The 23,346-nt window shown below is 36.5% G+C and overlaps 1 protein-coding gene and 1 long non-coding RNA gene across 10 annotated transcripts in view; one reads left to right on the top strand and one right to left on the bottom strand.

Moving 5' to 3' along the window:
* The first annotated feature begins 1,719 nt into the window (after positions 1-1,719).
* On the top strand, positions 1,720-22,583 carry LOC141925258 (uncharacterized). Its single transcript, XR_012623790.1, has 3 exons — positions 1,720-1,840; positions 14,476-14,535; positions 22,485-22,583. It is a non-coding gene; the product is annotated as an uncharacterized LOC141925258 (long non-coding RNA).
* UBR3 (ubiquitin protein ligase E3 component n-recognin 3) overlaps positions 8,262-23,346 on the bottom strand; it is a 116,212-nt gene continuing 101,127 nt past the window's right edge. For 8 of the 9 annotated variants that reach the window (XM_074829065.1, XM_074829066.1, XM_074829067.1 and 5 more), the window contains 7 exons: positions 20,124-20,248; positions 16,451-16,558; positions 15,841-15,951; positions 14,867-15,043; positions 13,027-13,236; positions 11,293-11,432; positions 8,262-10,722 (listed from right to left, as the gene is read on the bottom strand). In XM_074829065.1, coding sequence (XP_074685166.1) covers positions 10,605-10,722; positions 11,293-11,432; positions 13,027-13,236; positions 14,867-15,043; positions 15,841-15,951; positions 16,451-16,558; positions 20,124-20,248 — 989 coding nt within the window. In that variant the 3' untranslated portion in view covers positions 8,262-10,604. Of the gene's footprint in view, positions 10,723-11,292; positions 11,433-13,026; positions 13,237-14,866; positions 15,044-15,840; positions 15,952-16,450; positions 16,559-20,123; positions 20,249-23,346 lie in introns of those variants that run through there. The other variant, XR_012623787.1, reaches the window with a different exon arrangement.

Here is a 23,346-nt window from a genome sequence, read left to right as displayed (position 1 = left end):
TGTGTAAGAAGCACCTAGACTCAAGCAAAAATAACATCTACATGCCCTATTCTGCACATTTTTCCTCAGTATTCTCAAGAATTCTTTGATATTCAGAATCTAGGAGCTCTGGGTAATTCCAGATTTCTCCCAGATTCATGTGTTGGTTTTTGAACCACAGAAATTTCCTCAGTTACCACTAAATAATTTTGGCTCGTACAATCTAGACCTTTGTGAGCTCTCTTACAAAAGCTCACATATTAATCTTTTTTATTTCAATCTCTTTATATTTCCCTCTACCTGCTTGCTTTGTTTTGATGCTGATGGTTTTTCACTCCCTTTTCACTGGGTCCTTGCAGGCCAGCTAGAATTGCTTTTCCAAACACTGCCAGCCTGTTCAATATACCTGTTTGTGGTCAGGGTACAGCCACGATGGATAACTACACTGTATTGGAGCTGCACTGAGCAGTATGCTTACAGACTTCATATCCCATGGTGGAGTTCCAAACAGACAATGGTCTTCCATGGTGCAACAGGTTTTGTTGCAGTGGCTTTCTAAGTGCAACTAGAATTCACAACTTGCCAGTAGAGTCATCCATGAATCACAGAAATACCGTAATGTGGAATTTAAAAGGCAGCTAATTAATTGTAATTTAAAATAACAAAAAAAAGAAACAACCCCAAAAAACCCCTTCCCATTTCAGCAGGAATAAATTTCAGATCACATAACCCTTCCATTTTTGCAATGTTATACAGGTTAAAGGAACAGGCTTATTTTTAGTCATGTTCTTTACTGGAACCTGCACTTCAAAGGTTTGCCTTTGTTACCAGACTGTTAATGTTACTGTTTGCAGTAATAGGAAGAGTTGTCAATCCTAAACTACGATTTACATGAACATTGCTTATCCTGAAGCCAAACCAAAACAAGCCATATTTAAGTGCAGCCATTATTTTTTGTTATTGCTTGCAAATCTCAGGTAGAAAAGAACAGCTCTTAATTGTTGTAATATTTCTGATTACACGTGCAGTCATGATTGACCCCTTATATAATGGCTCCACTAATGCACACTCAGTGGGAGATCAAGCCATTTCTAGCCTTTCTTTAGACTGTGTTTGAAAAGTAAATAATTTGTCATTTGTATGGCCATGGCTAGATGCCAAAAGGTGAAAAGCTGTTATTAAAGGAAGTGTTATAGAATGCTATAGACTAGAGAAATGAATGGAATGGAGTATGTCTTAGGCAGTAAATAGTCAACAGTATTTAACTGATGAGCTTTTCCAAAGTGTGTTCTATGGAAATGTTCAGTTGCTGAACATTATTTGGGGTGGGGTTTTTTTGTGAATTTGTTAATGTTTAAATTGACATACAGTACTGACTTGTAGTGAAAGATGTAACCAACAAATTATAAAGGCAACTGTTTTAATTGTAAAAGATACCATTATAACAGAACCTACTCTTTCTGTAATTAAAAAAATGGAGATGCACTGTTTTACTCTGATTTATAATCTTAAAATCTACTTATTTAAATGGATATACACAAACATTATTCACTACAGTAAATCCGTTTAAATGTCAGGGGGACTTCATGCTTTTTAAATGCCTTTTCATCTCTGTGTGCATTTTTCTGTGCCCGGAGATGGACTTGTGATTACAAACAGAATGCATGATTGCATTAATCTACACACATCATAAACACTGGTGAATCAGAAGTTAATGTAATAATCCTAAACAGGTTCGTGGAAGGAAAAAACCAGTTCGTGAAGACTTTAAGGACACTGCTGAAATGTGTAGTACTTCTGTGAAAATCTTGAGGCAGCTTTAAATTCCAACTGTGGAAATACAGATACAGCACTCTGAACTGTAAGTATCTGAGTTAATGCGTATTATGTCATATTGTTTCATCGTACCAGGTCACATAGGTCCTGCTTTGGTTTTCCATTCTTAGCTTTTAAGTAAATGCAATGCACCTTGTTGAAGGTTTGCCACCATCTTGGAGAAAACAAACATTAAAAACTCTCTGGTTCAACGAGTTCTTCGTTTGTCCCTTTCTTACCTCAGGAATTCATCAGCCTTCTGCTTCATTAATAGTGAGAGCTCACATTAAGACTTCCCTCCATCAGTGCTTGCCTCCTCTTCCAAATCATGTCGTATTTTGTTCACATGGAAACATCCCATCCTACCTGCTACTTTCCTCATCTGCATCTCTGCCTAAGAGCAGGGTTGCTGTATTCCTGAGGGCAAAAGAATAAGGTAAAGGGAAGGACAAGGTGTGCAGAGGCTGTGGTGTACTGTCATTTCTAATAGCTCCCTGGGAGAGTCCCAGAGCCCATCTCCAGTCCCAAGTCAGGGCTCAGGCTGCAGGAGCCTAGGTCAGGGTCCCAGAAGGAAACACAGCAGCCAATTCTCAGCCTGCTGAGCCAAAGCCCAGACTCTCTGTGTCTGCTCTGTCCTGGAGCAAGCAAAATGCTTCAGTTCAAAGTTCTCGTCTCAAAATCATAATTTCATCCCAAAGCCCTTCCCGTCCCAGAGTGCCCCCCATTCCATTCACTGCCCAAGACGAAAAGCAGTACATGTGCAGGTACAGAGACAGTAAGCTGTGTCCAAGGGGTTTATTAGCCAATGTCTTATTGCAGTTAAGCCTTTATTTAGACAGACATCTAAATAAACGGCAGCTCTTTATAAACTATCTTTAATGTGTCTGTGCATACTTGCGTACAAAGATGGTTGCTCTAGCAGAGACATCTAGTTTTGTTCTCATTTGCACTGGTAGAATACAAAACTACTGCATTACCTGAATACAGGGGGCAGCAAGGGCAAAGCAACTGAGTTTTACAGTGTAGATTTGAAGCAAAAAACAGCAAAGGGGACTGAAAAGGAGAGAGAACCTCCATTAAAAAATTCTTCAGCAATGAAGGAAATGAAATACCAGCAATGTTAATGTAAGAGTGGTTTCCACTGCATCTGAAATCAATGGAAGCAGTGAGAAGAATATTGGAACTTTACGCATGTATTCAAAGATGATTTAAACTAGAAGCCAGCAGCTGCAGAGTAGTCAGATAAGGGCTATAGAAGTGCAGCAAAACTATGTAGGTAGCAACACAGCATTAAAGAGTAATTACACTTGCATCAGGAAAGAGCAGAAGAAGCAGTTCAACAATATAACAGTTCTAGCCAAGATTAAAGTGCAAGGTACATAACCATAGTCCAGCCCTTACAAATCATAAGCACAAACTGCAGACCTCAGGCAGACTGCTGGAAACAGAAGGGGGGAGATGGAATGCCTGATGTAGAGATAGCACTGAAATGTAAATAGCATTGCTGAACTATAGTGAGTTAGAATTATATTGGATTCATTCCCAGCTCTAAACTCCAGAGGAAAGGTGACTCAGAGGACTTAAAAGCCAACAACAAACAATACACATAGAAGAGCCTACATGCTGTGTATTACTATATACCAATTGCCAAGAGAAGGATCCACACACATTCTAGCAAGCGATGTGTACCAGTGAGCGGTACCTAATGCATAGCTCTTCCACAACATGTCAGGTTACCCAAATGCCATAAACTTACCCTTTATTCTGCAGAGCTGGAGTGTGATGCTCCCAAGAGTAATCCTTAGTCTTGCTTTGTACAGCTTTCTTCACAGGGGCAGCAGTAATATGGGAGTGCCATTACAACCTCTCATGGCTATGTTAAGAATTATTGCTGGGCAGACTTGGCATATTTATTATGTTTAAATCTCTGAATTTACCCTTAGTGGATGAACATCTGAACCACTGAGTGGCCTATGTCGCTCAAATGCTAGGTCTAAGTAAGTATGCAGGACATTACTAATAAAGTTTGGAAGGTGAACTTATCCAAATAATCATTTCCCTTTCTCAAAGTTATTTTTCCTTCCTTTTTCCCCACATATAGTGTATTTTTTTCCCCTGTAGTACAGAAAATTAAAAGCTGCAGAAGGAAAAAGTAAAATGAGATACTTCACGTTAAGAATATCCTATGCAAATTCCCAATAATTACACTGTATACAATTCTAACTAGCAATGCTGTGTAAGAGAAATCTACAGTTCTTTATTTGCTGCTTTTCTTCTTACAGCTAATGAGTTCCCTTAGCGCTTAAAATCCATCTTTGCTGCCACACACTTACAAAGGTAAATCACTTGAATGGGCTGAGCTTTCTTCTATTTATTGTTGCTAGGGGAACCACCTTGTTGGTATTCACCAACGTAACATGTCTTTTGACATGTGTTTCTGAGGACCAGATGCAACACAGCTCTGCAGCATTCAGTGAAAAAATGTATTGCAGTGTCCTTGAAAATATACTCACACAGAAGTGCAGCATTATTGTAGTACCTTAGGTTTAGATTGTTTTGGGTTTCTTACTTGTTTCTTTAGACAGATAAAATTTGTAAAATTGTATGTAATAACCTGAGTAGTATTCCCTAATTCTGCCTACAATTTAAACACAAAGAATGCCAGTTTGTGAAACAAATGTAACTAAAATAGCATCCTTTTTTTTTTTTTTTTAAATACTCTTTTCCTTGTATAAGAAACATTTTCTGTATGAAATGTTGCTCTTATTGATTACGTGACTGAAAAAAACCCCAATCCAAGTAGGGACAAAGTGGAAGTATGAGCCATTTCTGAATGGCCAGGTATCTGGAGGTTATTTGAATGACATCAGTCACCTGCTGGAAAGTATCAATTGTACAAATACAGCACTAGACTCATGAAAGGCAAGAAGCATCTTTAACTCTCAGAATATATTTGTTTCTTGAGATAGCAGCTTCTGGCAGGAAAAAAAAAAAAAAAATGATGTAGAGATATTGAAGAGGTGTCATTATGTCCAGAGTCAGTTGACTATAGGAAACAAACCAATTCTAATTTCCTGGTGATTTTGATTACTGCCAAAATATCTGTGTGGGAAGGAATGACATTTGAGGTTGGAGGCAGCAAAGCATGAAAATATGCAGAAAGCATGAAAGTGAAGCATGAAAGGGCTGTGCACACATTTATATTTATTTCATGATGGCAGATCCTACTGCCTGGATTGCTGTTAACACCAGTTGATCTACCATTATAGAGTAGCACTTATTTGATTTACTTACTGAACCGAACAGGCAGTGTTCACTGTCTTAAAGGAGCTTACAAGTTAAGTGTGAGACAAAACCAATAAGATAAAGCAGAGGGCTAGAGAACCTCAATGAAGCAATACTTAACAGTCCCTTTTGCTGCTCTGAAAATCTTAGTTTAATGAAACCTGCATGTCTATAGTTTATATGATGCATAACTTTACACCAGCAGTTCTTGCTAAGTACCTTGTTACAGAGATCTCAAATTAAAACAGCAGTTCTGCACTACACTCTCTCTTCCTAGAACACAGGCAGTATCTTTTGGGGCCTATGGAGATACCTTAAAAAAATGTGGTTAGTTTTTAAGTTTTCAAAGCTGATGTATAACAAATCTAAAATGACTAGCACCATAGAGCAAGAAGGCAGCCACAGCCTCTACAAACTAGTTTTCAAGCTGTACCCCCTGGCTATCTCTGCATAAAGTGCTCTGAGAGAATGCAATCTTATTTGCAAAGTATTGTAATACAGTTGGAGGGGGCTCTCCAGCTGTTTTAGGGTTTTTTTGTTGTGGAACACTACACAAACAAGGTTGTCTCCATATTATATATGCAACTAAGGCATGAAACAAGTGGCTGCATTACAAGGAGAGCGCCCCAGCTTTTCAAAGAAACAGAAGGAAATCAACACTTCCCACAGCAAAGGTGGCTTCAAGAGCCAGGTACAAAGGATATTCCTTGACACCTGAAAAACAGACAAAGGCTCATTATCTGCTTTAGGTATTTGCTAGTACTTACACATAATCCCCAAGAACACATTGTTCGGATTTGGTAAGTGTTCCAGTACACAGTTCCATTCTACTTCAACATGTGACCCATACACATTTGGTCACCACATTTAAGGCCAAAGCATAGAAACAGTAGATATGCCCAACACTTATAAAAATTATTGTTAAAATGAAGGAAACAATACCTTTGGGTTTTTTTTGTTTTAATCGCTGAAATCTATCTTGCTTTTTTGTTAAAACATTAAAAAAATTAAAAATCCAACCAATGAGGAATAAGCCCAGCATAATAATTTTCAGTCAAAATTATTAAAAAGTTTGGTTGTCATGAGTTGAAAGCAGTTCTACAATGGGAAATGTATTAGACAACAGGGGATGTAAGCAATTCCAATAGCCAAAATACAGACATTATGGGCAGCGTAAGAAATCGACAGTTTGATTTTACAGGAAAAGTTTTCTCCCAGAAAATTCCTGCTCCATGACAGCAGGTAATGGAAGAAAAAAAAAAATTAGCTCCCTTCCTTAAAACATTTGTTTCCATACTCAGTGGGAATGCAGAGGTTTACCATCCATGTGGTATAAACCAAGGGATAAAGACAAAAGGAATAATAAAGTTGTTTATTGGGTAGTAAATCATTCAGTGATGTGAGGGGTTTCCATGGAACCAGTTCCCATTTTCACGAATTAAGAGACCAGCCTGCTCTACATTAAGTGACAGAATTACAGGAAATGGCTTTTCAAATAATGGTACTTTCATGAAAGCTCATTTTGAGACATTTTAACTGGGACTCAGAGCTCAATCTGAAATGCTTTTCAAAAGAGTGGGGTTTTTTTGGTGTTTTTTTTTTATTTTTTTCACATTTTCCTGTACCATGCAAAAACATGTATTGCAAAAATCATGTTTTAGGGGAGTAAGATTAGCTTTTTGAAACTATAATTTATTTAATAAGATTCAATTTCGCTTTATTGGTAGCTTCAAAGAAACACAGTATTTGAAACATGTGGCATTCAATCTGAATAATATTAGTGGTAAGAAAGCATAAATGATACAGTGAATAAAAAAAAATAAAACCTATCAATTAAAAGGATTTTTTAATTTATTAAAACACCCTGGCCATTTATACAGCTAATAATTCATGAAGTGTTTGACTTCACTGAGAATATGCTTTTCCTACTTCAGGACATCCATTTCCAGGAACTGATAGCTAGTACAACCTAGCAAGATTACAACCGCAGTGACAGTGGCCAAAGAGGCAAGTTAAGTCACGAGGCTGAACCCGCAGCAGCTGGGGCTCTTCTTGGTGTAAGAGCACTTGCAGGCAAACAACTGCCCGTCTGGGAAAACATGGGAGCAGGTGCTGGGGGCACTGTGCCCTACCCAAAGGAGGCATTCACATAGCGTGACCTTCCCACCAGCAGTATGGGTCTCACTAACGGCAGTGAACAATCCTCGCAACAGAAACTGTCACACAGAGCCAGCCTCCTCAGACTGCACGTGCTCCCCCCTGTCCCGCAGTTGATAACTGAGAGTTGTGAGCCTCCATACACTGGGTCAGCTCATTCCTGTGGTTTTCTTACTTTGCAAACAGCGTAATTTCATTCTTACCTAAGCTAATGCTCAGACAGGTTCCATTCATCATTACCCCCACCTCTGAGAAAAGAAAGTGAAAAGCAGGACTGCAGAATCTGGGTTAGATGAAAATTAAATCTAAATCATATCAAGATCAGCACAAAACTGACTGTCTCCTCTGGCAGCTATACACATGGCACAAACTAATCCCATGGGATGCTGAAGTAAAGAATAACTTTTGTTGGTTACTGTAGCAAAAATCCTCTTTTCAAAGGAAAAATGTCATTTGCTTGTGAAATGCTGTGAGTTATGCAAGATTCCTATTGCAGAGGTGATGAAAATATTCACTGAAAATTTCAGGCCACCACTAAAAAAAGATGCTATTAGCCAAAGGTCAAGGTCAAAACAAGACCGTTTCACCAAATTTCTCCAAGATCAAAAGAAAAGGAAAAGTTTAATACATAGATATACACATTCATCAAATTGAAGTAATAGTTATTCCAGAAACAGATTTAACAGGGAAGATGAAGAAGCATGGTTTTCCCAGAAGTACAGTTTCTCAAGCCAGCATTTTAATTTTAGCAGTTTGCAGCAGCAATGTTGTAAAAGCTGGCATAAAATTAAGCAGCACAACTTCAAGTGGTATAGTTACGAGTAAAATAAAATAATCCAAATTACTAATAAAAAATGCATGACTGTGTGAATAACAAAAAGACATACCAGATTTACTCTCTATGCGAAGTACTTAGCATACATAAGCTTCTGACATTTAAATAACTGCGTGGCTATTGGGTGGAATTCAATAATAATTACATTTTACATGACTGGGGTAGAGAAAAAATTTCACAAACACACAGATTGACAGTAGACTTTTATTAACATATCTTACAATGTCAGTTACTGTATTCCTAGTTTTATACTCTTCTGATGTGTTATAAAGATTGATTTGGATTCTACAGTAATGTACTGTACTTAAATGATCATTCATACAGGATATCACACCAGAACATTTGAGTAATACACGCACACACCACTCTAGTTTGGACCTGTTATTTTTCAAGGTTAGCTTAATAAAGTAGGATTAAAAAAGTTATGGGGGAAATCAAAAGTCTTGTTTAGCAGCATGCAAGGATATTCAAGTACAAGTTTTCAACCAAGTGATTTTTTCGTTGTTGTTGTTGTTTTTAAATTGACTGGTGACTAATTCACCAGTACTAAAATAAACACTATGAAATACCCAAATGTTAAAGTTAAGGCTAATAGTTTTACTTCACATCCATATGCACAACCAGAGAACATTCCATTTTAAATAAAACACAGTAATCAAATTCTGGATACATCATCTCTTGTAAATACAGCATTGGAGCTTCAAACTACAGATTACCCAAGTTCATGAGCCCTGTAATAATGTTATGCTGGAGATGTAAAGAATCTTTTTGCTCTTTAACCACACTTACAAAATGGCCTGATATTCATAATGAGCAATGCAAAAATATTACAGGCAGAACTTATAATACAGTATCAAAAAAGTAATATTTTGGAAAAGACATAGCCATTTAGTTGGTGAAACAGAGTAATTCTAATCTTACAGGAAGTACTGTAATACTTTTGAAATATATATATATTTATACGTATGTAAAAAAACCAGCATCCTTTATTGTGGGTTTTTTTGAATTGCAGGTATCCAGAAAAACTCATTGTATTTACTTACTTTTCCTCCTGTCCGTTCTCCTTGGTTGCTATACAGTCATTTTATTTCCCCTATACACTTTTCACTAGATAATGACTTCCACTGGGGAACTGTTTTCATTGTGTATGTGGTTTTATCATAAGCTGTTTTTATTTTACACATATAAATTTTATTTTACACGCAAGCTATGAAAGTCAAAACTATCAGGAACTGCTTGGCAGTACTGTATGAAATAGCCAAGAAATGTCCAACACTTGTGAAAAACATTAGTAGCAATATATTACATACCAGTATTTTAACTATAATCTTTCCTACCTACTTACACTGTGGGGTTTAGCCCAGTCATGCCTGTTCTCATGAATTTTTTTAGCCCTCTAAGCATAAACTGTTTTGGCATTCATCCAGTGAGGCTGCACATGCATTGGTTGTTCACCTAGGCTATCTCTGTTGATTTTTTTTTTTTTTTCCTTTTTAGGAAACCAAGCAGAAAGAACATTGATTACTCTAAACAAATACAATATAGAGGAACCTCCTGAAATGACAGGAAAGATACAAAATTATGTTTCATTTGCAGAATAGCCTGCACATTTCCAATCCAATCATTCTGAAACATACATCTGGTTTGAAATGACAGGCAGGCTTATGGTTGTTACGCTTGTAACTGGTATCTGCTATGTTGGGCGCCATACAAATTCTCTATATACAGCAATTTCTGTATGTGTTATCACTGACAGTTTATTTAATTGATATGGAAAAAAAAAATCTCCTTTCTGGAAAAGAAAAAATAAAAAGGAAAGAATATGTGTTCTGGATTACAATAAGAGCAGTAAGATACTTAATTTACAGCTATTTCACTTATTTACGGAGAAAAAAATGAAATTCCTGAGAATGCATAAGTTTTCAGTAATGCCTGAAATATTTCAATAGACGTCTCATCATAAGTGAAATACTCTTTAAAATTCAACTTTCAGACCTATTGTTACCATGCAGTCTCACAACTGTTTTACAAATCCTGTCTAATTACAAATGCGTATCAAGCAAAAATCTCAAACCAACACAAAAAAGGCAAAGAAATTTTATCCAACATATTTAGCAGATGTAGTAGACATATACACTGTTTCAGCAAAAACTGCTAAAAACTCAACTCCATGCAGAGAAAAATAAAAACCTGACAGCTATCCCTGCAGCCTCTAAAAAACTGTAAGTAAAATTTGTGCTTCTTAACAATAACGGGCTTTAAAAAACAAAAGAAAAATGGACTATTGAGTGCAATCAGTTTGCTCACACCATTTTGAGGATTTAATTTCAAATTATTGTATCATTATTTACTAGCAACAGCAGCTGATTTTGCAAAAATTTCACATGTTGACAAAGTTCCATTTCCCTTTTATGCCCATACCCCACTCCACCCCGAGCCAAAGAGCTAAACTCCCATTCAATTAAAGCTATTGTCAGTCGAGATGCATTCATTCATGGTAACAGCAACGATATGGTGTGTAGATGATGATGATTTACAAGCCATTATAATGTGGCCCCCATCTTTTATTGATATGATCAAAAGTATGAGACACCCACTGCTGCTCAAGCACTTTGTATCTTTCCTTGCATATGTAGAGAGGCTTACCACGCCTGTAGGAAAAAAAAGAAAAAAGAAAAAAGAAACAACCCATAAATAGTTAATATGTCAAATAAATGGAAAACTGCAACACACAATACTCATATAACTTTTTTCCCAGGGAAAGGATGCATTTTTATTGGTGAGGGGCTTTTGGTTTTGCTTTTAGTAAGATAACTGCTGAGACTCCCCTTCCTCCCTTTTGGATAGCAGAATGCCAAAAACATCTCTTGTTCTCTCAGGCATGTGTAGGTTAGAAGTTACACTCCTTCCCTACAATGGAATCAATCCAACTGCATCGTTTGATCAAAGACCAAACAATGACTTTGGGGGAGAACTGACTGTCACTGGCAATGGCAACACAGGAATCTGTCTGTTGGGTGCCTGGTGTGTGTAACTCAATGATCATAATTATATCACCTCTGGGCCAAAAAAAAGTCAGTCCAACTTGCAGTAAATGTAGATTTTCCACTCAAGGAAGTTAGAGATAGATCTATTATTATCCGTTATGCATGTATTGCATAACATAAAGTTGATCTACCCAGAGGAGCAATAATGAAACATATTTGTAATGCAAACATTACCTAAGATCTCTGTCTTCTTCACCATGTGCATCTAGATAAACAGAACCCCAAAGGCAGAAACGATGGCCTCGTATGATGATGATTACAGATGCATTAATCAAAAGAAATATTCCTGTCCCAGCTCCACAGTTTTGAGAATGCTGTAATATTATGGGTGTAGAAAGAGAAGAGTGCAAAGATTCTGTTACTGTCTGTCAACTTTATAACAAAAAGTATTTAAAAAATAGTAATTAGTTTTGCTTGAAATAACATACACACATTATTTACTAAGAAACAATTTAACAAAGGATAGCCTGCCCTAAAATCATCCTAGCAAACTAGAACTCCATGCCTTGTGCTGCCATAACAACACTTACATACAAAAATAGTTCCTCACTTAAAAAAGGAAGATATTCGTTATCATGTAAAAACAGAATTACCTAAAAATGAACAAAAATATTCTCTACAGTATTTTGAATTTCTTGTTGTATAGCAAACTCTATAGCATGACCAAATATTTCTGAGATGGCAAAAATAAGAGAAAGTATTCAGAAAAACTTAATGTTACCTCTTTTACAAGAGTTTCTGTTGCTAAACATTTGCTTTCTCTATCTATGCTCACAGATCTAGTCTACAGCTCTACAAACCTAATACAAAAAATAGTTTTTAATAATTCTTGCTTGCTTTAGTATGTCATTCATCTCTGTATTAATCAATTCATTTTAGCAATTAAAAAATGTGCTCTTCCTATATAATTTTATTACAATTAGAGGCTATAACCCCATCAACTATAATAAAATGTAATTAATTATATAGATTTTTAATTTTTTTATAACTGTTTTCATGAAGCTTGACACCTTAACAATAACTGTGAATTTTACTTTAAATTTTGCCCACCCCTCCTTCTCACACCATATTAGCAGTATGAGAGAGAAAGGTGAGTTCAAACATTATCAAAAAGGTCCAAGATTCCTCTGAAATTTCTTTGGGTTTGATTTTATACCCCATTTGTAAATATCTCCCCAACAAATTCCCCTTATAGTTGTGTAAAGCCCATGTAGTTCCAGCCTTCTACTAACTGTTCTATGGTAGGAAACATAACAGCTGTCAAAGCAAAACTTTATCATAGACAGGAAAACAATACTAGATGCTGCCCAACTCAGGTTCCTGAAAGAACTTATATATATGCTGACTAGAAAACTTTGCTGCTGAATTAAAAGTCAAAGGCCTTAAAAATGATGCTTATCTAGCTATAGTCTGCAGATCACTAGTAGATAGTCAGGTATATCAGAAAGTACTCTATAAAAGGGAAAAAACCAAACCCCATACATTGATATTCTTATGTACACAGAAAGCAAGGAAACAAAATAGAGGAAAAATAAAATAATATATGAGCAATCAGAATGTAGACAAATTTCAGTTGGTGATGAATCAAAACAATGTGTCAACGTTACACACAATAGCTTTGTAAGAGTTTTTCAAACAGGTGAAATAGGCTATGGTCTTAAAAAGATGAATAAAATTATTCTCTATAATCCAGTCTAGATCCACCTATCAGAAATAAGCAGTAAATATTATTATTGGGTGTTGGGACTAGATGACCTTGAAAGGTCCCTTCCAACCCAAACTATTCTATGATTCTATAATTATATAAACACATTTTTGGAAAGAAAACCATCAAAACCGAGCCATGGAGTTAAAAACTATCCACGAGTGTGAGAATCAATTACAGAATTTGAATTAATTCTCTCTTACCAGAACACATTCACAGTAACTCTGTTGTTTGCAGCACAGTCCTTTCAAGCATACAAAAGTACCACAAACTAGACAAACAGCAGGATCCTTAGGAACCTTGGTACAAACAGTACAAGTCTTTCTGTGATAATACTGAAAAATGGTATTATAATTCTCAGGCAACTGAAGGAGGCGTGGCAAGTCCCACTTAGGTTCCTGGATAAGCAAAGCCTACAAATAAGAGAAGAACAATGTATCAGTTCTGCACATTGATTTATGCATTTATAAGAAAAGAGAATATGAAAGAAAGGAAGCATCCAGTTTAAAAATGTCTCTCTTCCTCTGCATTTCACAAATTTGTAAGTCAAAAGTCACCGTGCAATAGTCACTTGCCTGAACACCCTCCCCAACTGTGGTCACATTTCATCTTTTTTAATGGGTGCAAAATGAGCACTAACCTTTTCCCAAGAACATTTTCTAAATGTGACACTTTTTAAGTGCAAAAGTCTTAATCCTCTTGTTTTAGCTATGAAGAGTGATCTACAGGGAAGACTCCCACACGTTACACTAAGTTATCTTGGGAACATCAACACACTGCTGCCACTGGCACTGACTATGAAAGCTGTCTCCTACTAAAACTTAGATTAAAACTTTCAAAACCAGAACTGAAGTTAGGCTCTGTAAATGACACTTGAAGACATCGGCCTGATTTTCAAAACTGTGTTGCACCCATCAATTTTGAGGTGATTAAGAACTCACCAGTACTCGTAAATTTTTGATAAAGCAGGCACTACCTAAATATTGGTTTCAAAGCCTAACTCTTCTCTTTTGCTCTTAAAAACACTGTCCAAATCTTTATTTTGTTTTTTAAGACAGTAATGTGCTTTTCCTTCAACCTACTCATTTTTACTAGGTTTATAATTGATGGGCATAGGGGTCAGATGGGATCTTTCTTGCAAAGTGTAAAATTTTTTGAAAAGTGCATGACCACAAAACCTAACTTGCAAAAAGAAAAAAAAAAAAAAAGGGAGGGGGGGAAATTGCATTTGTACCCAGTTCCTTTTTAATCATGGGAAGAACACTACCAGTTTCACTGCAATCTCTCTCTAATGCCTATCAGATATGCAGCACCTGTATTTCGAGATTAATCTGAGTATTCAAATTTTCATTCACAATAGTCTAATGAATGCCTGCAAACATACAAAGGCAGGTGCAGATCATGTTGCAGAGGGAAGAATGCATCTGGCTTGCCTCTTTGACACCATAAACTTAGGAGAGAGGGACCTGAATTGTTGAGATGCAGCTTCTTCATAAAAACAGTGCAGTAATGTTGAAACATTTCTATTTCACAACTGATGTTCCAATTGCATTGATTCAAGTGTTGGTATTGTTTCTTTAACCTTCAGAGAAGATGTACTATCTTTTATCAATCAACTATTAAACAGCTTTTATCCTTTTGATCTTTTTCAGCATTGCAACTGAAGATGCTCAAAAATACCAATAATGTCTAGCAGGCAAGAAAAACTTCTGGTAAGTATTTTTGTAAAAGACAAAGTTTCTATTACATGCCCTTGACAGGCTTCAGGTGCAGAAGATATGGGTACACTTAGTCTCATCTGAGGATAGTGTTTCTATTTTCTGTCTCCACGAATCATATAAAAACCAGATAGGTTTTCTTGTTCCTGTTTTTAACCAATTCAAGCCACATCCACTAACTAATATTTCTGATTACAAGTTCTCATTTACATGTCAGGTTCTCAGATCATTATCCAAAACGACAGTGTATGTGCATAGTGAATCAAGCCATAAATAGCTGCTTCCACATCAGGACTGTTTTGGAAGAAGTAATTTTGCTACATACCTTTACTTGATCTGGATTTCTATCTGCAAATGAAGCCAATTCTGAGCACCACTGTGATATCATGTCAAATGCTGGCACTGGCCAATCGAGACAAGAGGCACTGGTGAACTGATGAGCCGACTGAAAAGATGGTAATAGACCCAGGCAGCTTGCAAGAACTGTGAATTCTTCATCTTCCTTTTAGGTATGAAATCAAGGAAGTTTAGATTAATACATACACTTTGAATTTTTAAATAGGTTATTAAAAATTTATCTATTCCAATAAAAGAAGTAAAGACATTCTAGTACAATGATGCTAACAGTTATGTTCAGAGACACAGAAAAGCTTCAATTTTTTCCAAGATTACCTCAAACAGGATCCTCAAAATACAAGAAAACTGGTCAGAAAACAACCTCCAAAACCCAAACAAAATCACAGATCCAAAACACACAAACAAAAAAAGGAAAACCCACAATCCCCAATAATTTTCTTCCTGTTTAGCACCCCAAATTGGCTTGTAGCTGTTTTAGAGCTAAAATGATTTTGAGGCAAGGAAATGAGGGAGCTGACGTGCAGCAGACTACTTAAATCAGTCATGGAACTTAAACTGATGCAATGTCTCAGAAGAAATTCCAAATATTAACAGGTATTAAACAAAATCAGGATTGAATTCCAGAGATTATGCCATCTCTGCAAATGCCAGACAAGTTTTAAAAGTATGTTGGTATTTTATGAGACAGGCATCTATGACTTGATAAAATAAGCATGTATTTGCTGAATTTTAAGAATATAGTACCATTTTTCAGGGAAACTGCCTTGAAAACAAATTTATAGAAGACAAACAATGCTGCAGAGCAATGCTATAAAATATGATTTTTAAGAAAACAATCTTAGGATAGAAAATACATACCATGAAAAAGACAGCTTAAAAGTCTAATTTTTGATCTCTAGCTTTTAAACGGTAACATTTGAGCATGGCCCCCTCAACCTGTACCTGGCAACTAGGTAAATCCCCTCCAAAAAGATGGTGTTGAAGAAGGCTTGTGATCCTGAGGAAAGGCAGGCAGAACTGCTGCAGATAGCACTCTACAGAGTCAGGATTTACCTACAGGGAAAGGAAGCAATTTCTAAATTCTGCCCCAGATAATTGTCTCCCATGTAAGAAACTCCAGTATGAACCAAATGGTTTTTAAGCATACTATATAAACCACTGCATCAAAATACATTCCAAAGGCAAATATTTCACTAATAATCTGAAAGAACTCTGTGGGTTTTCTTTCCCCCTCGACAAATGTTTTTTCTACTTAAATATTCAGTTTTCCAAGTTTCAGAAAGGTCTTTCATACATGTGATTAAAACCCACAATTATAAGAAGTATTTGTCAATAACTTTCTCAACACAGCAGTGGCCACATATGATATTAGTAAAAGAAAGATTTGCACAGGCAAACTGTCCCAAAGGGATGTGCTTTGATCTAGAAAAATAAAGATTTGTACTGCAGTCTTTAGCAAGATCAGAGAAAAATCATTATAACAGCGAGGATGAAAAACTTAAGAGACAGAAAGGGGACATGCTGAATAAAGTCTCAAGAGATCTGCCAATACCACTGTTATTTCTTCAGTCTCTCCTTCTTCATATATCTTCCCCTTAGACAGCTCACTAATCACATGGCCCAGCAATACTTCCCAAGATTTTTCTCCACTTGATGTATTCTGTAAATAAGGAGGAAAGAAATCCAAAATGCACTGGTCATGAAAAGGAGAAAAAGTTCCTGCAAAAGTAACAGCAATGAAGTATATTTCCTTTTGATCAACACACGAATTTTGACCTACAAGGATACACATTGTTTAAAAAAAATGTATAATTCTACAGAAAGGGACTGCATTTAGCTCAGAGTGAAATCTGAATTGCTACTTCAATTACGTATGTCTAAACTGAGTGTTATATGAAAACACTGTTATAATGTGGCATTTCCCATGTTTTTTCTTGAGTATAAAAATGCTTATTTTAAAATTAGGAAGAATCACTTTATGGATACATTGTGTACCAACAGAATTCGAATTCTAATACAACTAATTAAAAAAATATATAGTCATTTTCTAAAATGTACCAACCAGAATGAGTTACAAAACACTTGCTATGTATTTTAAGTTGAAATGAGTCTATTAAAAAATGGAAGGTTGTGTTTGGAAAGAACAATATCTACTGCAGATGGAAAAAAATATTTAGTGGAAAGAATACATATCCACTTAGCATTGTGCCACAGCATTTGCATTTAAAGGCAATGATTATAGAAAGCCATCAGAAATAGAAAGCAGTAATCCCATAAATATTTTTCTTCTAAGTCATAATAAATTCTACCCAGGAAAAACATAATTAGATGTGAATTTTGAGCTCTATTAGTATATCATCAACATAATAAACCATGAAGGAGTAGAACATTGCTGGGATTTTAAAAAAAAAATTCCAAAGCAACTAGGTGAGATTAAATATATAAAGATTTCAATACATAACAATGTATATAATTCATCAGCTGGTTTCTTTAGTGCATTTTTACATCAATTATTATTGTTAATTTAAATAGATGGTGTCTTCACCTTTGGGCATCGGGAAGGCAGACTTGCTGTTTATGCTCATAGTCTAAGAACCAGAAGGCAGCACATACTTAAATTGGCAGTTAGGACAAACCTTCTGTCTACATTACTCCTGGAAGTTTACAGTGTGCTTCCTATGACACCATAAGGCACCTTGCAAAGATAACGAAACTGAAGTTGGGAATTAAAAGTAGAATATCCACCTCTCCGCCCTGCTGAGAAATTAAACTCTTAATGTTGTTTAATCATTTGGCAGGAATATAGAGGAAAGACTTCTGCTCGTGTTTCATGTCTGGAATACAACTGAAATAGATTCTCTTGACATTATCCACAGACAAAAGTTAAATAAGGTGTGATCTGCATAGTCATCCTGGGATCAAAAGGTCAATATTATCAGCACATAAGAAAAAGCCAGCCAGAACCATACATTTTAAACCATTTGGGCCTCAGGAAACTTTAAACACAGAACTTGGATTCCTGAACTGAAAACCAGCTTCCCTCGTGACATGCAAAGAGAAAGAATTCATCGGAGGACTGTGGCTATGCTCAAGAAGAAAAGAGCTGCCAAAGGGCTGGGAGAGAAGAACAGGGAGCTGTGCAATTGCCACCGGCTGGTCCTCAGTGCTCAGAGGTCTCCTGCACACACGCAGGGTCCAGGCAACAATACTATGCAGGAGAAGGAGGAAAATGGAAAGACATCCAGGGTAGGGCAAACTTGCACGCGGGACTTCCGCAAAGCCTCTGCGCTTTGGGTGGATTATCCCTGGGGTGGGATGGGAGCCAAGAAGGAAGCAAGTGTAGGAGTCCCTGACAGCCTGAGGATCATGCAGAGATCACCCCAAGCACACTCTGCCAAGCTGCTGTCAGAACTTGGACCTTTGTACCCAGATGATCTACACGAGACGGACAAGAAGAAGGAGGATGTTTTCAAGGGAGTACAGCACATATGCAGCAGGGAGCAGTGTTCGTAGCTACCTCCTACCTCTTTTGCTCTCCTACTTGGAAAACTGTCAACCTTCAACGGGCTTTTTGCAGAAGAAAAGTCAAAATTCTCAAACTGACAGAAGTTAATCTGTTGTGTTATTTAAATTACACCAAATCACAACATCCTTTCACAGTAACATACTGTTTAATGTGCAACTATTTCCCACTCGGTCTTATCATCCAAAGCCAAGACCACTAGTGAAAATTCCACTAAAATGGACTGTCCCTAATACCAAGAGAGACGGCTACTTCAGAAATCCATTATCTGATCCATGATCACAATTTGCAAGCCTCAAGTACAAAGTGCTTTATGTGAAGCAAATGCTTTCACATGCTTCTATAAGAAAACATATTAGTACTAATAGGTATCAAGCCCACCAAGCACATGCCCTAAGTCTATTTTCATACAATAAAATCTCTCACTGTAGACAGAAAATAAAGCATTGTAAATATACGTTCAGATAAACTCCAACCTTTGCTACTAAGAAAAAGGCAGTCCATGCTTATCATATGGACTATGAAAGAATATAAGCTGGTTACACTTCAATCTATTTATATGCTTTCTACCACAAACTTTAAACTACAAAATTATCTGTCACTTGGGAAACAAGTAAACAGAAAAATGGAAAAAAACCCTCATCAGCAACAATCTCAAGCAAATGTTCTTGAAATTCTAAGGAAATGACAATATATTGAAAGAAGGGGGTGGAGAGGGAGCTAACAAAATGCACTACCACCCAGTGATCTCAAATGTTTAATCCAAGTCCAGGGAAAAAAAAATCCCACGTAGTAGCAGTTTCTCCAGCAGACAATTTGTCCTTAATACCTTGGAGTTGTGACTGACCAGTACGACAAATCTAACTTATATGTGAAAAGCAGGTCATGCTTCTCAGCGTGCATTTCATTTTACAGCCAACATAATCTAAGGCCCAGCTGTTGTAAAAAGGGGTATTCCTCCACCCATTTCCTCTCCTGGCCCTGACACTTCCATCCTTTCCCTTGGTCTGGCACTGGCACTCTTCTGACCTTCTGGGGAATCAATCCATGGAGCAGAAAACTAACTGAAGGATTAAATGAATGCCAGTGCAGGGAACTGTGTCTTTTGGTGGGAACTGGCATTCAATCAGCTGAACTGAAATAGCAAGATGTGCCTTCACTTTATTTGTAAATACTACCAAAAGGCAAGGCAACGATATTGAAATATCTACCTGCCTAGTATACAAATTTCCTTCTCTGCCTCTTCATCACATGAGCACTCTAGACCACGTTATTGGGAGAAATTTATAGGCTAGCCACAACTAGCATGAACAAATAAGAAAAAGACAAGAGGTTTTTTTCCCCACCAACAAGCTTGCCTGCTTTTCCTGTAAAGGAGTGCATCAGATCAACCCATGGCTTCTCTAGGAAGGCTTCAATTTCACAGGAAGGAAAGCTGCATTTACTTGATACCATTGCAACAAACTCAAGACTGAAACTATAGAGATACAGCCTCAAATCTGAAACTCAGTTCTGGAACTAGATATTCATTGTGAAGCTTTTAAGTCTCATCACATACCAAAACCTGCAAAAATTGCACATGCAAAAACTGGATTTTTGTGAAGCAGAAGCAAATTATTATATGCAAAGCAGAAGTATCTGTTACATTCCTACCAGAAATACATAAGCAAAACTTCATAAATGTTTTAATAAATTAACCAACCTTTTTGAGAGCTCCTGACTCTTTCCATGCCATCCTATCTTCAGCACTGCATTTAACAGAAAGTGCCGCCAAGGCTTGAGTATACAATAAAGTGAACAGCACTTTTATAATGCAGGTGAAGTGTTCTGTAAAACAACGAAAGTAATTTTTAATCACTTGGTATTTTTGGCAAATATACTGATTACAGAGTCTCTAGTTATGAAAATGATGCTTCTCAAATGAAAAGCAAGTGCTACATAAAAAGTACAAACCCCCAAAACATATAAAACAACATAATATATTTACTGGCTTTCAGAAATTACTTGGCAGCCATAGTGAATGGAACAAGTACAGGGCAAGTAATTTTCCACTGCTCCATATGTCCATCTTAATCCTGATCAGCAGTGACTTCCTAGGGACCTGGTGATATTACAAAATTCTATTTTGTCCAAACGTTACATCAAGGTAAGCTACTGATTACTGATAGCTACAACTAATTGGGTGCTGTAGATGTAAGCAAATGCATATCCTACCATCTCTTCTGGCAATGATTAAACCATGTGGGGTAAGTTACATTCATACAAATACTGGAAAAGCTAAGTTTCCAAAGAAATCACTGCAAGAAGAATGCTTAGCATACTTCACTTCCAGATATGGATCTAGTCATACAAGACTTGCTGCAAATCATTCTTTAGCGAGTACTTACTTATTGGACCTCTCGTGAATACAGGAGGACAAAAGACAGACTGTCATTTTAGAACTTACCTTCTTTTGAAATATCTTTATTGTAAACAATTTTTTGTAATAGTTAAGGGACTATTATCTCCTACATATAGGCTGCAGGAAAAAGGCTTTGAATTCTCTTTGGGGAATCTAGCAAGAGAGGCAAAATAAGACTTCCTAAAATTGGAACAGGAAAAATGGAGAATGTGATCATTCTCTGAAATGAAGATGTCATAGCAGTCCTTTTTTCTCTTTTTACTTTAGGTTGTATTTCCTATCCCAAACAATCTCTTTTTTGTTCAATCTAGGCAGATCAAAGAAGTTTCTATCATCACTTACACCATTCCTTAAGCACAAATATAACCATAATATATATCTAAAACAATGTATACAAAAATGAGGGTTTTAAAAAGTCCTCTCAGGCTTTGAAGTCAGACAAAATGATTTTATTTACATAAGCACCTCACAAAAATTGGGTTAAATTCATTCCTTCTTCCCAAAGGATTTAAACAAGCTTCGTATGTGAAAATGAAAAGGAGGTAAGGGAGATGAAACTCCTTGCTTCTCCTTTCTTGTATCTAATATCAAAATCCACCACTGTGTTCTAAAAGAAACACAGCCAGGACTTGAGTACATAATTAAATTTGTGAAATAACAATTGCTTTTTTTATGTAACAACTGTTTATAAATCAATGCAGACATGGATTTTGAAACTTTTTAATGTTACTGAGTATATACAATAAGCACAATTTAGGTACCTAAATGATCATTTGTAACTATGTAATTAAAAGTGTACCGGTTTCTATATTATCTTCCTATGGAGCTTATGTTAAACATGAAAACAAATGCTGCTATACTTCATCCGCTCCATTCTAGAGCAGGTAGCATTATAATGATTTTTCTTCTCCACATTTCCCCAGAAGGAGAATTCACCAGATCCCATTAGATGTCTAGGCCCTACTTTTTTCCTCTGCTGAAGCCCCCATTTTCTTAGCAATCCTCCTCCTGAGGAATAATAGCAGGCTAGCATTCAGTAAATTTTCTGGGACTGAGATCTACAAGATTAAACCACATGCACTCACAGAATTGTAAAAATTGCCTCTTTGGCCTGAGCTACAGTCTATAACCGTAGCTAGAACTGAACTCAGGCACTGCGCTCTATCTCCATCAATAGCAGGTACAAGCAATAGAGATCAATTTTACACTGTGAAAGCATGAATGAAAACCACTGCACTTACAGCAGCAAAACGAGACCACTGGTCAACACTCGCCAATCTGCCATAGCCCACTTCATCTTTTAGTTCTCATTCAGTTCTGCTGAGGTGATGACACAGTGCTCAACACTGGGTGTCTTAGCACCCTGTTACATTTTTAAAAATCTGGTTTATGTTAAATATAATTATTCCTTGACCGTATCCCCACCTTCATACTAATTGTTCAATTCACCAGAAATGTTATCTCTAGTGTATATTATGTTCTTTAAAATAAACTAACGTTCTTGTATTACATAACGTTACATGTATGTGACTCATGACTATGAATTACATTTTTGGAGAATCCAGAATTGGACAAAAAACACACACTACCACATCTGAGTCACCCTTAAGAATTCCTGACTTCCACACAAACTTCATCCATCTTTCTTCTTTTTTTTTTTAGGAAAATATCATGGGAGCAGCTTAGAGGCGGCATGCTGTGTAATGAGTGCCAAGGCTTTGAAAACAAGTATTTTATAGTCACAAAAACATCCCATGGGACACATACTAAACACACCAGTCAGAGGATCAATTATCATTTCATTACTATGTGTCACCTCTTATTTGTAAAATGCAAAATATTTGACAGCTGTAGGTATCCGTAACACTAGAGCTGTTACGTTCTCGTCTACTGCAAAGAGCGATTTTATTTGCCTTTCCACAACACGCGTGTGGGGCCTGCATGGTGTGTTCCTGCTGCCCCCCTGGTGGAGGCTGTGGTTTTGCTATATCATCTTTTCAATTTAATAATTCTAAAGATTGCTAGTATATTTGTATGCTGTGGAGTAAACTATGTAAATGCTGTCATTCCCTTCTGTTGCAGATGATATACTATGCAACGTGCTGCGCTAAAATGCAGTTAGGACTTCTGTGTTTGTACATAAAAACCCTAATCTGATATTCTGACAGTCTAAAAGTTGTATTGTTATGGCTAGGCCATTATAATCAAAACAGGTTAATGCAGAATTTTTGTACTTATTTTTGAATAATATTGAGAAATGCTTTTACATTCCTATTTTTTAGAACTTTTTTAAACAAAACTTTTTGGAACCAAATTACTTCACAGCATCCCATCCCATTATATGCATTAAACAAACTCCCTTAAAAATGAAGTTTATACAAGAAAGACTTCTAGAAATCTAATTTTAACATTAGTGCAAGAAATATGCAGATGAATAAGTGTATTACTAACTATACATCTTTTAATTTCAGTATTAAATTAGGTGATATATGCTGCCAGGCAATGGCTGCAGAAAGAATCCACA

The sequence above is a fragment of the Strix aluco genome, chromosome 6 (genome assembly GCF_031877795.1).
Source record: "Strix aluco isolate bStrAlu1 chromosome 6, bStrAlu1.hap1, whole genome shotgun sequence".
NCBI lineage: Eukaryota > Metazoa > Chordata > Aves > Strigiformes > Strigidae > Strix > Strix aluco.
The sequence above is the reverse complement of the archived record's forward strand: the minus strand, read 5'-3'. Positions and strand labels throughout refer to the sequence as shown.